Below are 15544 nucleotides of genomic sequence, written 5' to 3' on the forward strand. Positions count from 1 at the left end.
ATGTTTCTAACTGCAGCTACCACCACAATGTTAGTTTTGGAGCAGCAGCAGGCGTAGGAGGCTGCAGGAGCTCCTGCATCTCAAACCCTTGAGGAACCTGGTTTGATCTCCCCAGCTCTGTCACTCTGAGCTGTGGGAGGGCCTATCTGGGGAATTCAGATTAGCCTGTACACTCCCACACATGCCAGCCAAGTGACCTTTGGCTGGGCCTCAGCTTCTCGGAGCTCTCTCAGCCCCACCTACCTCACAGGGTGTTTGTTGTGAGGGGGGGAGGGCAAGGAGATTGTAAGCCCCTTTGAGTCTCCTGCAGGAGAGAAAGGGGGGATATAAATCCAAACACTTCTTCTTCTCTTCTTTATTCTCTCCCTCTTCTTTTCCAGCGTATTTTTTAAAATTGACCCTTTTCTACCCTATGCTTAGGCTCAGTGGCGTAGAGCCAATGGGGTGGGGGAGGCACGACGCCTCGGGTGGAGCCATGGCGGGGACTTGGCAGGGGCAGTACAGGGTGGGGCAGGGGTAGGTGGTGCCCTCTCACTCCGCCCTGCTTAGGCCTCCTCTGTGTGTGTGTCGCTTTACCTCTTGCGGTCAGTTTGCGACTGGCTCTTCAGACAGCCATTTTGTATTTGTTCCCACTACACGGTGTCAGAATGACAAAGTCTTCGGATGTGAGTCCAAAATTATTCAATCGGTTGCTGGTTTAGTATATCATTAAATAATGTTGAATATTAACGTACTACCGGAGTGAGTGGAACGGGGTGGTGTAGACAGCGGCCTCGAAAGATCCCAGTACTTTTTTTCTCACACCTGGGCAACGGCGTCCCCCTTTTCCTTGTTTTGGTCTTCCTTCTTCCACGCGGCATCTGCTATCCCCCCCCTGGAGGAACTTCATCGTGGCTTTGACTGGTTCCTTCGCCTTAGGCAACTGGAAATTTATTTCACAAGCAATTTGTGCAGGGAAGCCCGAGGGTCTCACACTTGAGGAACGGACGAACGCTACTGCCAGCCACTCCCTTTCCTCTGAGAGGATATATTAACTGCCGTTAAGGTGAAAGAAGACCGAGTGTCTACCAGGGATAAGACGGGCTCATATTTGTTCTCTCCAGTTATCATAATGGCAGAAGCTGTAAGGGCACTTCCTCTATCAGGGTTTGTCTAGGAAAGAAGCTGAATTAGAGTCTGGGGGGACTCAGGAAAAAGTGCAGCCAGTCTGCGCTAATTCCTAGCTTTGGGGTTTCTGTTTGGCTTGTTTGCCTGTCATTTAACCACGTGCAACACAAGGTAACAATAAAAAAGTTATTCCTAAAAGCAATGTATAGGTAAAGAAAAATATTATTTCGTTTCTGTTTTGTTGCATCAAGTTGAACGATGGCTTAGTCCACCAGTCCTTAACCAGGCAGCGTAAACATTTATGGGGTGCAGTCTACAAACAGGGGCAGGTGGGTGTTTGGGGGGGCAAATGGGGAAGTATTTTGGGTTTTAGGCAGCCCCTACTTTCCCCTTGCAATAGCTTCTGACTGCACTTATTGTAAACAGCTCGGCACTCACCCCACACTGAGGATAAAATCTCGGGCTTAGAGTCTCAGAACGGGTTGACGCTCCTCAGACACAGCAGCCTCATTCATGTACGCCCAGGATCTGCGTATCTTATGCAAATACCATAAAGATACCGTTCTGAGTAAAGGTGCCTTGCCTGGAACTGCTGTGTCCTAATTTTTCACTTGTCCTTCTGGGCTCCGATCCTTCCAGGGCCTCCTACCGGCTGAGCCTTCCCTTTTGAGCTGTCCTTTGGGACACACTGCTGGCCGTTCCATCATGTAAAATGCCTACTTCAAGGAGGCCCCCTGTGCTGTCCCTCTACCATAAGAAACAGGGCCTTTTAATTTTAGGCTGCATTTTGTCATTGATTTCATAGCCAGGTTATCATTGTAAAGGGAAGTCACATAGCTGTGTTTTTCTTGTCTATTCCCAGTGGCTTTGTCTGTCTGTCTGTCTGTCTGTCTGTCTTAAAGCTTCCTATCTATGTCTGTCTGTTTGTCCGTCCATCTGTCCATCTGTCTTAAAACCTCCTATCTATCTATCTATCTATCTATCTATCTATCTATCTATCTATCTATCTATCTATCTATCTATCTATCTATCTATCTATCTATCTATCTATCTATCTATCTATCTATCTATCTATCTATCTATCTAAAAGCCTCCTTAATCATCCAGAGTGTCGTCGTCGTCGTCGTCGTCGTCGTTGTCTTCTTCTTCTTCTTCTTCTTCTTCTTCTTCTTCTTTCTTCTTCTTCTTCTTCTTCTTCTTCTTCTTTTTCTTCTTCTTCTTCTTCTTCTCCTTCTTCATGTTTCTCCTGAGATGAAATGGAGAAGAGAGAGCAGTCCCAGGGACTTTCCTCACTTTTGGTTTCCTTCTACTACCCACCGTATCCTGGTCGAATCAGAGACTGAAATGACTTCAGGAGATGTAGGGTTAAGAGTTGCTTGCTTTCAGATTAGGATTGATAACTCTGAGTAGGGAAATTCCTGTAGATTTGGGGGGAGGACCGTGGGGAGGATTGAGCTTGGGGAGGGGTTGGAGCTCAGCAAGGGTATGATACCATAGAGTCCATCCCCCAAAGCAGGCATTTTCTCTAGTGGAACTGATCTCTGTTGTCTGGAGGTCAGTTGTAACTCTGGGAGATCTTCAAGACCCACAAGCAGCTTAGCGACCCTAACACAGAAGACCTCTGCAGTCGAAAACATTACAATCTTGCTGAGCGCTCTCCTCTTTCCTTTTCCAGGTTGCTCAGAAGCTACATCTGTCCATTGTGCCGTACCTTGACCTCCTAAAAACCTCCTCAGTAATCAACTTGTGCTGCACAACACACAGGCTGGGCCACCAATCCCCCAAGCCCGGCCTAGCTTTGGCCAGGACAAAGGCCAGCCCCTCAGAGATGGGGGTAGCCGAAGCCGTCCGCCATCTTAACAGCAATGGGAGGGCTGGCGACCTGCGGGAAGAGGCGGCAGCGGAGTCCCCTGCCAGCTGCCCCAACGGCAAGCCCGTTCCTGCCCAGCCGCGCAGCCGTTTTGTGAAGAAGGACGGCCACTGCAACGTGGAATTTATCAACATGAGCGAGAAGGGCCAGCGGTACCTCATCGACATCTTCACCACTTGCGTGGATATCCGCTGGCGATGGATGCTTGTCCTTTTCTGTCTCTCTTTCGTGCTTTCCTGGCTTCTCTTTGGCTTCTCCTTCTGGCTCATAGCTGCCCTACACGGGGACCTCAGTCCCGAGCTCTCGCAGGACCCCAAACCCTGCTTCTCTGCGGTCACTAGTTTCATGGCCGCCTTCCTCTTCTCCTTGGAGACCCAGACGTCGATTGGTTACGGCTTCCGCAGCGTGACGGAGGAGTGCCCGGCTGCCGTGGTGGCTGTCGTTATGCAGTGCATAGCAGGGTGCATCCTTGACGCCTTCATCGTCGGAGCCATCATGGCAAAGATCGCCAAGCCCAAGAAACGCAACGGAACCTTGGTCTTCAGTGAGACTGCTGTGGTGGCCATGCGTGACGGCATGCTCTGCCTGATGTGGCGTGTGGCCAACCTACGCAAGAGCCATCTGGTAGAAGCCCATGTCCGGGCACAGCTACTGCGGGTAAGGATGGTGTTAAGGGGAAGTACATGTCCATAATATGTGTTCCTGCATGGCAAGGGGTTGGACTTGATGGCCCTTGTGGTCTCTTCCAACTCTATGATTCTATGGTCAATTCCGCACTTGCGTTATCGACCTAATTTCGAGCTGTGTTCGATCTAAGTGCTCCGCACAACCACTGGGATCGACGTGGTTTTGTACCAGCTTCGCCCCGTGTAACAGTCAAATTTCCAACTCCAGTTGGGAACTACTTCTTTTTAAGGGAACCACGCTCGAACTCAGCTCGATTCCAGTAAAGTGTGGAATCTCTAGTGCCAGGAGTCCCCCATTCAGCCAATCACAGCTGAGTGTTTCGGGCATGCGTACAGCTGGCCAATCAAAAAACACCACCTTCGTCCCTCCATTCCTGTGGCAGTTTTTTTATAACGTGTGTGGGGATAGATGGAACATGGCTGTATAACAGTAGCCAATCGGAATGGAGCGGCAAAGAGGCACAGGATTATTCCGCCCTGGGATCAAGCTGGGATCAAGCTGGTTGCAGTGGGGAACAACAATGGCTTCGACCTAGGTTAGCACCCTTCTCAGGGAACTGAGTTGAACCTATTTTACGTATGCGGAATCACCCTATATAAGAAGACAGAGGTTACATGTCCACAAAGTAAAGGTAAAGGTAGTCCTCTGTGCAGGCACCAGATTGTTACCTACCCATGGGGTGACGTCACACATTTACTAGGCAGACTGTAGTTACGGAGTGGTTTGCCATTGCCTTCCTTAGTCATGTACACTTCACCCAGCAAGCTGGGTACTCATTTTGCCGACCTCAGAAGGATGGAAGGCTGAGTCAATCTTTAGCCAGAGACCTGAAACAGACTTCTGTCAAGATTGAATTTAGCTCGTGAGCACCTTTGGCTGCAGTCCTACAGCTTAACACTCTGCACTGCACTGCAGGACTCTCTAGATGTCCACAGGGGGTTCACAGGAGAATTGAGCAATTCTTAGAAACCCTTTGAGTTATCAATAATTGGCCCCTCTTGGGTTTACTTTGAATCTATGCTAAGCATAAGCAGGAAGCTGCCGAATGGACTCACCGATAGACAAATGATGATGCTAGAAGTAACAGCAAGGAAGATGGATGGCTGCCATTATGTATTCACCTGCCGAGATCCTTCCTACTATGAGTCTGTCTACCCAATATCCAGGCTAGGCTGCCTATGGCACCAATCCTGTTTAGTCTTGGCTGGGTCAAAGGTTAGTTGTTTGGCGTATTCTGTAGGTAGCACAGGACAGAAAAATTTGTGAAGAGCTATATGAGTACAACAGGCTCAGACCAGAAGTCCATATGGTTTGGCAACCTGTTTTGCACTATGGTTAGTAAGACTTCTGGAGAAAGCCACAAGCACGGCATGGAATGCATGAGAGCCAGCGTGGAGTAGTGGTTAAGAGCAGATGGATTCTAATCTGGAGAACCGGGTTTGATTCCCCACTCCTCCACCTGAGTGGCAGAGGTTTATCTAGTGAACCAGGTGTGTTTCTGCACTCCTACATTCCTGCTGAGTGACTCTCTCAGCCCCACCCACCTCACAAGGTGTCTGTTGTGGGGAGAGGAAGGGAAAGGAGTTTGTAGGCCATCTTGAGTCTCCTTAGGAGAAAAAGGTGCGATATAAATCCAAACTCTTATTCTTCTATCATTGGCCTTCAGCAACTGTGATGTACTGGCACCCTACCTTTGAACACAGAGATGTCCTTTAGCAACCATAGCTAGTAGACACTGATAGACCAAACCTTCATGATCCCTTTTTAAAGTCACTTATGCTATCAGATATGGAAAACATACTTTGGAAGGTATGCATGTACCTGGAAGGGGAGAAGAAAAGAAAGGCAGGAGGAAACAAATGGTTGGATGAGTTAGTGGGAAAACTATAAAGGACCTGGAAGGGAAGATGGTCATTATTTTTGAAAGGTACACAGAGCCACTCTTGCAAACAAGATACTTATTTTTTTCCATATTATGCATGGAGGAGATTCAATGTAAATAGGGCTGTACACAGCTTGCAGTAACCATAGGTCATTTTGCCCATCGCAAGAACATGAAAACATCTGCTGGCAGATGTGGACCATATTTTGTAACATAACCTATACCTGGTTGTGGTGGGTTTTCTAGGCTGTGTGGCCGTGGTCTGGTAGATCTTGTTCCTAATGTTTCACCTGCATCTGTGGCTGGCATCTTCAGAGGTGCATCACAGAGAAAGGTGTGAAACAGACTTTTCTGTTACCTCTGATACACCTCTGAAGATGCCAGCCACAGATGCAGGTGAAACATTAGGGAAAAGATCCACCAGACCACGGCCACACAGCCTGGAAAACCCACCACAACCAGTTGAATCCGGCCGTGAAAGCCTTCGACAATAACCTATACCGATTCATTATGTGTCATTCCATACAAAACAAAGTCTTTATCTTATTTCCCACAGCCCCGAGTGACACCCGAGGGAGAGTACATCCCCTTGGACCACACCGACGTCAACGTGGGTTTTGACAGTGGCACCGACCGCATCTTCCTGGTGTCACCAGTGACAATCATCCACGAGATCAATGGTGAGAGCCCCTTCTACGAGTATGGGCCTTCTGAGCTGGCTAAGGGCGACTTTGAACTGGTGGTCATTTTGGAGGGCATGGTGGAGGCCACGGCAATGACCACGCAATGCCGGAGCTCTTACCTCCCCAGCGAGATGCACTGGGGCCACCGCTTTGAGCCTGTACTCTTTGAGCGGCGTGGCCACTACGAGATTGACTACCAGCACTTCCACCGCACGTACGAGGTGCTGGGAACGCCGACTTGCAGCGCTAAGGAGCTGAGCCAGCGCAAATACAGAGCGCCTCCTATGGGGGCCACTGCTGCCCGTGCCTCCTTTTGCTACGAGAATGAAGTGGCGCTCAGCTGCTGTCACGAAGAGGAGGAGGAAGACAGGCAGGCGAGCCGGCGGGTGAGCCTGGAGAACGAACTAGACACCGCCACATGACACTGCCAACGTCCTTTGACTGAGGAGGTTTGGGGCAGGCGGAAGGAAGCAGCTGACGTACCCCTTTGCATAGATGGACAACTGAGGTCACTGGCTGAGGGGTCTGTCATTCATAATTCATCCTGTCCCACCCCCCAAATTTGACAGGGCAGGTCTCAATGGTCTGGAACAAGCTAGTGTCTCTAATAGATGGGAGGAAGTCATTCTTTAGCATGTTGGCCAAAATGGGCGGCTGGTGTGAACTGAGGTATTCCTCGTGATCCTTCAAGCCTCTCTGGGGCAGGGGGGTTCTGCAGAAGGTAGAACGGTGACCCAAAATAAATTTAAAAATCAAAAAGAAACTTGAAGGAGGTGATAAACCCTGCGACACTGGCAAGTCAAATATCGTCTGGCCCGGTGATGGAAAGCGTTGTCAAGTCCTGATCTTGTGGGGTGTGTGTGTGGTAATCTATGGCTCGTACTGTCGAAGGCGCTCTTTCACTTGTTGGATCATCACTGGGGTGTTGTGGATGGCCAAAGGGTTGTATGGCAGAAATCTAGTAGCATTTTCTCCCGATGTTTCGCCTGCATCTGTGGCTTGATCCTTCAGAGGATCCTAATCTGGAGAATTATATATCTGAAGGATCTAGCCACAGCATCTAGGCGAAGCCTGTCAGGGGTAACACTACCACCCTGCTTCCCCGACAGACATCCGAATATAAGACATCCCCTAAAAATAAGGCATAGTAGAGGTTTTGCTGAAGTGCGAAATATAAGGCATCCCCCGAAAGTAAGACGTAGCAAAGTTTTTGTTTGGAAGCATGTCCGACGAACAGAACACAGAAAAATAAGACATCCCCTGAAAATAAGACATAGCGCATCTTTGGGAGCAAAAAGTAATATAAGACACTGTCTTATATATTATATATTATATATTATATATTATATTATATATTATATATTATATTATATATAAGACACTGTCTTATATTTGGGGAAACACGGTAGTACACGGCCTTACAGCCTGGAAACCACACAACACCCCAATTATGGTTATGATTATTCAGTTGAGGCTTAATGGAACTATAAAGGTTTATTTTATGAGACGAGGATCTACAAGGGGCTAACCTTGATGGAGTTCTGCGAAGGTGGTTATCTGTGGCTCTCCAAGGCACTTTAACGTATATAGGGGAGAAGGTTGCTATAAGTTTTGGTCAGTGAATTGTTTGGAACTAAAAGTCTGTAGGAGCTATGAGACTGCAGGTCATGGGTCACTGTATAGGTTCCAATGCGTGGGGGTTTTTTTGCTACCTGAGAGTTAAGCAAGGAAGTAAAAATTATCTTGACACCCTTGAAGCTTTATCAAATCCCGATGGAGAAAGCCCTGTCTCAAAGTGTTACATGCCGGCCGAAGCGACTGGTGGGTTAATCACGGGCCAACAATACTGGAAATAAGGCACGTGTTTCACGAAGGGAGGTAAGCAAAGTGCATAAAATGTAATCAGCCACAAAACAAATGTTCTCATTAAACAAAAAAAATCAAATCCATTGCAGTCTGGTGTTTGGTCAAGGTCACGGAAGAAACAAGGACAAACCAGAAGGGAAAGATGCCCTAGGGTTGCCCAATCTGGATGGGGAAATTCCTCGAGATCTGGAAGTAAAGAATAGGTAGTGTCACATTTGGGGTGGGGAGGGAGCCACCCTCTGAAGCTGTAGTTTCTCCAGAGGAATTGATCTCTGTAGGCTGGAAACCCTAACATGCCCCCAATTTCAGATCACATGCACTCATTGCCAGTTTCATATTACCGGGAATTCACTGGAAAGCCGGTGTGCTGTAGTGGTTAAGAGCGGGTGGACTCTAATCTGGAGAACTGGGTTTGATTCCACACTCCTCCACCTGAGTGACAGAGGCTTATCTGGTGAACCATTATCATTATTTTGCATGTGCGGACTGAGCCCTACATTCCTGCTGGGTGACCTTGGGCTAGTCACAGTTCTTTCTGAACTCTCTCAGCCCCACCTACCTCACAAGATATCTGTTGTGGGGAGAGGAAGGGAAAGGAGTTTGTAAGCCACCTTGAGTCTCCTTACAGGAGAGGAAGATGGGGTATAAAGCCAAACTCCTCCTCCTCCTCCTCCTTCTTCTTCTTCTTCTCCTCCTCCTCCTCCTCCTCCTTCTCCTCCTCCTCCTCCTTCTTCCCAATCAACACACCCAAAAAATGAAAATGGAAACATGTTTCAAAAATCCCAATTCTTGCTCCAAGGACGACAGCCCTAATGTCCTACTATTGTGCTGTCTTTAATCTTTTCTAGGTTGTTTTGCTTTCGTCACAGTTGCCTATATTCCACAGAGCTGACAATCCTGACACAAATAGTGGCAACGCTGACACGAATAGAGGGGTTGTGTGGAATCTGCTTGCATTTCTCTCTGTGTCACACACACTCATGTAATGTATGAACTGTTTAAAGAATGAACAGTAAAATCAGTAAACAATACATACAGAGAAGTAAGGCGAAGGGGAAAACGCCTGATATTTTGACCCAGGTCTGTACTTTCTGATCACATCGGCAATGGTAAAAAGATGTGACTTGAGTGTGGAGAAGGGTCTATTTGGGTAGGGGTCAGGGGCACTTCCTTTTCCTATTAATTTGTTCTTACGCATTCTGCGCAGTGCAAGGTGTGAGAGAACTGGGCAGAGGTGGGATCCAGCAGGTTCTCACAGATTCCCGAGAGTAGGTTACTAATTATTTGTGTGTGCCGAGAGGGGGTTACTAATGGGTGATTTTGCCACGTGATTTTTGCCTTAGTTACGCCCCTCCTCTCAGCAGTAGCGCGCAGAACTTGAAGAAGTCTAGCAGGAGGTGCACTGGCGTGCTTGGCAGCCTGCGCCTGCGTGCATTCGTTTCCCGCCCAAGGACCGGCGCAGCGGCTGCGTTCTTGCCACAGCCCCGCCCAGGAATGCTCCGCCCCGGAATGCCCAGCCCCATTGGCGCTATGCCACATTTTGAATCCCACCACTATGAGAACCTGTTACTAAAATTTTTGGATCCCACCACTGGAACTGGGCCTCACAGGTCAGATCTGTTTCCCTCACTGCCAACCTTCCTGGCACCCAAAATCTTCCAGTCAAGGGAGGGAGGGAGGGAGGGAGGGAGGGAGGGAGGAAGGAAGGAAGGAAGGAAGGAAGGAAGGAAGGAAGGAAGGAAGGAAGGAAGGAAGGAAGGAAGGAAGGAAGGAAGGAAGGAAGGAAGGAAGGAAGGAAGGAAGGAAGGAAGGAATTATTTCAGCACCATAAATAATATCCCAGTATAATAAACAGACGCTGGGAATGCATCATAGTGTTGGACAACGATCCCACTATAAACAGCTGCTGCTCAAGCTGGTCGGGTGAGAGCTGCGTAGGCTGAAGGTCAGAGCGGTGACAGCTCAGATTGGATTCACAGCTGGGAGCTCAGATTAATATGGCCACAGTTTCGTCACTAATCCCGACTGCTTTGTGGCAGAGACACCGGGGGCGGGGGGTGGGGGGTCGCACAGTGTGGGCTGCACCCCTCCCTATCTGCTCTTGTCCCCTAACTATCGCCCTTACGCCTGAAACTGTTGGCATCAGCACTGCCCGCTGGCACTGGTGTAGTGACAGGGCGTCAGGAACTCCTCGGCATTCACCCCTAAGCAGATGACACCATCAAGTGGGGACATATTCTCCTTGAGTCCAAAATAAAACCCTCATGAATCCGTAATCTCTGGGCATGTGGGATGTGAAGGTCATTAGAGCACGGCTGGGGTCAGATATTGGATTTCACCTCATGGCAACCAGTGAGTTATTTCACACGTACCTGTGAGTGCCTCAGCATTGCCGAAAGCCTTCATTTTGACTGGGCCAACTTGTGCTACGACCTCCCCCTCTCCTTCACTCTGTCCTTCTTGAACTCGTAGCCTCCACGTTTCCTGCACTAAGAATACTTCCCTGCACTAAGACCTTACCTGCCTTAGGTAAGATAATTTCACCTGCTTCAGTGGAGCAGCAGTGGCATAGGAGGTTAAGAGCTCATGTATCTAAGCCCCTTTGAGTCTCCTTCAGGAGAGAAAGGGGGGATATAAATCCAAACTCCTTCTCCTCTTCTTCTTCTTCTTCTTCTTCTTCTTCTTCTTCTTCTTCTTCTTCTTCTTCTTCTTCTTCTTGAAGCAAACTGTGGGGGATGTACCACTACAGGCAGAGGTGGGATCCAGCAGGTTCTCACAGGTTCCCGAGAGTAGGTTACTCATTATTTGCATGTGCCGAGAGGGGGTTACTAATTTGGGATTTTGCCACGTGATTTTTGCCTTAGTTACGCCCCTCCTCTCAGCAGTAGCGCGCAGAACTGGAAGCAGTCTAGCAGGAGGTGCACCGGCGTGCGTGGCAGCCTGCGCCTGGGTGCATTCATTTCCCGCCCAAGGACCGGCGCAGCAGCTGCATCCTTGCCACAGCCCCGCCCAGTAATGCCCGGCCACGCCCCCGTCATGCCCCGCCCCGCCCCATTGGCGCTACGCCACAGTTTGAATCCCACCACCATGGGAACCTGTTACTAAAATTTTTGGATCCCACCACTGACTACAGGACAACAAATAGCCAATCATTTAGTTCATCTTATGATGTTATTATTGCCATCGCAAGCTAAAAACTGGACTGCCGCTTGGATTTTCTGCCTCAGGTGCCAAAACGCCTTCAGCTGTCTGACAGGACCAAGGAGAAAACACAGCAAAAGATGTAGACAATCCCCAGATTGGAAAAGCAGTGAAATTCTCTTTACTTTTCTTTTAAGGCTTAATTATTTTATTTGTTTTATTGTCTGTCTGTTAGTGTTGTACACCGCCCTGAGCCCTCCGGGGGAGGGCGGTATAAAATGTAATAAATAAATAAATAAATAAATAAATAAATAAATAAATAAATAAATAAATAAAAGAAGAGGCGCAGAGTGGAATCTCACAGCCCTCACAGCGAGCCTGAGGAAAAATTGCAAAACAGGGAGGATTCCTCGGCTTGCGAGCTACCCTCAGGCGTAAGGCCAGACCTTCCTCTTCTGTGCAGTGGCCGTGAAGTCAAGGCAAAAAGTATGCTTTAAATAGAAATTAAAGATCCATATAAAGAAAACGTGAAGGCTTGTACGTGAACTCTTCTGAGGACTCGAGACCAGCTCGGCCACTTCATAAACGTACCGGCTGCAATAGGAAAGAATGCCACGTCTTCTATTTGTTTTCCTTTTGGCATATAGCCACTATCTTTGTTTTGTTTGGGGATACCTTGCTTTGAAGAAGTTAGTGTTAAAACCAAGCTGCGGACTAGGGAGCAGCGTAGCTCTTCTGTCCGGGCAGAGTCCCCCGAGTTCGAAACATATGATTTGTGAAGGTCCAAACCAGTGGTGGGATCCAAAAATTTTAGTAACAGGTTCCCTCACCAGCTCCCCCCCTCAGTAAAGGGGGTAGAGGCGTACCTAGGCAAACCTGAGCCCAGGGCAAAACCTGCGTTGGATGCCCCCCCATGGGCAGCCACCCCACCACGACCCCCCCAATTTTTTTTTTTTGCACCAGGTCATTTCTAAATCATTATCACATTATAGAAAATGCCCCAACTCACAAATCTGAACACAGCAATGGTGAACCACACAGGTTCTTTGATAGAGACTGGTGAGATAAAAGGTAAGAAAGGCTGAGAATCAATGAATTGCAGTACCTGAAAGGGATTAACCCAGTTCAGGGAGTTACATTATTAGTCGCAATTGCTATATGGAACCTTCACGTTCAAAGGCAGTCTGCCTCTCGGGGAGGCGAGGGCGTGGAGATGGGAAAGCGGACCCAATTAGTAACCCCCTCTCGGCACACACAAATAATTAGGAACCCACTCTCGGGAACTGGTGAGAACCTGCTGGATCCCACCTCTGGTCCAAGCCTTTTTGTGGGGCGCAGAGATCATATACAGTATGTATGTGGTGGTACAGAAGTTAGAGTGTCAAGTTAGAGCTGAGAGAACCAGGTTCGATCCCCCACAATGTCATGGAATTTCTCTGGGTGGCCTTGGGCCAGTCACATACTCCCAGACTAACTTCTGATGTAAACTACTTTGGGTTTCCACTGTGGGAAAGGTATAAATGAAGGAAACGAATAAATATTTGTTACTAGGTTGGTGACTAATGAACTGCAAATAAGGAGCTCGGATAGGAACCACCTTCGGCCTCAAATCGTTGGTCCCTTCCACACATGCAGAATAATGCACTTTCAATCCACTTTGAAGCTGGGCAGAATAGCAAAGTCCACTTGCAAATTGTGACAGTGGATTGAAAGTGCATTATTCTGCACGTGCGGAAGGGGCCTTTCTCCCAAAAGTAAACTGTGCCTCCTTTTCACACACACAATTGCTCTCTTCCTTCAGCTCCGGTAGGGAGGAGAGGCATTTCTTCCATCTCTGATAAGGCATTGTGCAAAACCAATTCCTGAGATGCAAAGCCCATAACAACAGAGAACTACAAAAGTTTATTTGTTTATTATTTATTTATTTTATATACCACCCCTCCCCCGAAGGGCTCTGAGTGGTGGACAACATGATACAACAACAAACAGATGGAGCACATAATAAATTACAAATTGAAAATAAATAATATAGGCTCCATAAACCATAAAGAAGAAGAAGAAGAAGAAGAAGAAGAAGAAGAAGAAGAAGAAGAAGAAGAAGAAGAAGAAGAAGAAGAAGAAGAAGAAGAAGAAGAAGAAGAGTTTGGATTTATATCCCCCCTTTCTCTCCTGTAGGAGACTCAAAGGAGCTTACAATCTCCTTGCCCTTCCCCCCTCACAACAAACACCCTGTGAGGTAGGTGGGACTGAGAGAGTTCCGAGAAGCTGTGACTAGCCCAAGGTCACCCAGCTGGCGTGTGTGGAAGTGTACAGGCTAATCTGAATTCCCCAGATAAGCCTCCACAGCTCAAGCGGCAGAGCTGGGAATCAAACCCGGTTCCTCCAGATTAGATACACGAGCTCTTAACCTCCTACGCCACTGCTGCTCCTAAAATACTAAAACCCATTAAAATACAGCGTTTCATGCAGAATGCAGAAATTCCAGCATCCAACATTAAAACCCTCAATAAAAACCCTCCCAAAGAAGGGGGAAACGGCGGGTTAAAAAAGACACATCGTTGATTTTCTCATGTATCTCAGGCTCATTACAAATACAGATGTTTTCTTTAAAAAGAACAGAGCAAACGGTTTTTTATTTATTTGTTTGTTCGATCTGCGGGCCGTTCTGCCCCGACGGGCTCAGAACGGCTTCTTCTCACCTAGCAGGGTGGGTTCTGTGTTTGTAGCAAGGAAGGGAATTAAGGCCCAGGGAAAAGGATTTGCCCTCATCCCCATTCTGTCGTAGCAACAAATCCATCACGAACAGAGTCGCTTGGCTCTCACCCAAGTAATCAGCATCCACAGAGCAAACTTTAGTAGAAGCAGATGGTTCTCAAATGGCCCTCGCCCTGACCTATGTCAGTGAAACCTCAGTCCCAAGAGCCAGCGCTCCCCCACTAGTTACCTAGTTACCTGCCAAAGACACCACCTAGTGGTCTGTCATCATCCCAGTTGGTTTCCTGTCCACAACTTTGGGCACACCTTTGCACAAGAAATCTGGAGCTTAGGCGATATTAGTGCACCCTCTGGGGTCTTCCCTTAGAATTGCAATATCTGCATTTTCCGTTTGTTTTGTGTCGATATCGCAGATAATTCCAAAATTGCTTGTGTTCTTTATTCTGATAGATATTAAGCACACTCTCACATGAATACTAATCAAAATGCTCAAAGACATTTCAAAAGATAAATCAAATTTTATTATTATGGGCAATGACCAGCAGAGAGAGAGAGAGAGAGAGAGAGAGAGAGAGACATATAACAGCTTATGAACATCTTATTAACTTTACATAATCCTGTTAACATTCTGGAATGCTCAAATGTTTCACTTAAATCTTGACCTAGCAAGGTGCGGCATGTTTTTTAAGTGCTGCAGCACAAAATGTGGTGGTCATGAAACCTGTGGCTTTTCCAGCCCAATTCACGGGGGAGGGGGGACCCCTCTCTGGATCTGGCGCAGCCTTGTGCCGGCATGGGTGCCCACCCTGCCAGCAAAGGGGCAAATGTGCCAGAGATGATGATGGAGGAGGAGGAGGAGGAGGAGGAGGAGAAGAAGAAGAAGAAGAAGAAGAAGAAGAAGAAGAAGAAGAAGAAGAAGAAGAAGAAGAAGAAGAAGAAGAAGAAGAAGAAGAAGAAGAAGAAGAAGAAGAAGAAGAAGAAGAAGTATTTAGCAAGCTGCCCCATGATTAAAGGCTGGCAAAGATTGAATCAATCTTCCAGAGTCTCCTCTGGAGGTTTTAAACAGAGGCTGGATGAACATACATCGGGAGTGCTTTGATGGCAGGGGGCTGGACTTGATGGCCCTTGTGGTCTCTTTTAATTGTATGATTCTACTAAAAGTGGGATGACTCTAGGCACTCAATTTACTCAGGTCCAAGGGCAACTGAGTAAGGCTTCCTACAGAAACAAATGGTACTTTGGCCTGATCGCCCCCTACTGGAAGAATTTGGTACTCTGGCCTGATCGCCCCCTAGTGGAAGAATTTGGTACTTTGGCCTGAACGCCCCCTAGTGGAGGAATTTGGTAATTTGGACTGAACGCCCCTAGTGGAAGAATTCCCCTTCGGGTGCGCTGCAAAGGATACGTGTAGAAGCCCAAAGCACCGGTTGCATGGCCTATGGATTGGGCTCACAGGAGAAATCCGAGGTTTTATTGAACTACTTCCCTACCAATGTCAAAACGAAGATGCTATTGGCTGTGACGGACGCTATAGAAAAGGATATGCTCCCTATTGGCCCTTGGGCCGAGCTGTCAAGAGGAATTCCCGTTTCC

At 47.8% G+C, this 15544-nt stretch overlaps 1 protein-coding gene across 4 annotated transcripts in view; it reads left to right on the forward strand.

The window, feature by feature from the left end:
* Positions 1–15540, forward strand: part of KCNJ14 (potassium inwardly rectifying channel subfamily J member 14) — a 37937-nt gene extending 22397 nt beyond the window's left edge. For 2 of the 4 annotated variants that reach the window (XM_048516913.1, XM_048516912.1), the window contains 2 exons: positions 2783–3634; positions 6103–7365. In XM_048516913.1, coding sequence (XP_048372870.1) covers positions 2936–3634; positions 6103–6651 — 1248 coding nt within the window. In that variant the 5' untranslated portion in view covers positions 2783–2935 and the 3' untranslated portion in view covers positions 6652–7365. Of the gene's footprint in view, positions 1–1371; positions 1437–2782; positions 3635–6102; positions 7366–14101; positions 14105–15528 lie in introns of those variants that run through there. The other 2 variants (XR_007246217.1, XM_048516914.1) reach the window with 2 other exon arrangements.
* Positions 15541–15544: the final 4 nt, after the last annotated feature.

This window comes from Sphaerodactylus townsendi, linkage group LG15 (assembly GCF_021028975.2).
Source record: "Sphaerodactylus townsendi isolate TG3544 linkage group LG15, MPM_Stown_v2.3, whole genome shotgun sequence".
In the NCBI taxonomy this organism is placed as follows: Eukaryota; Metazoa; Chordata; class Lepidosauria; order Squamata; family Sphaerodactylidae; genus Sphaerodactylus; species Sphaerodactylus townsendi.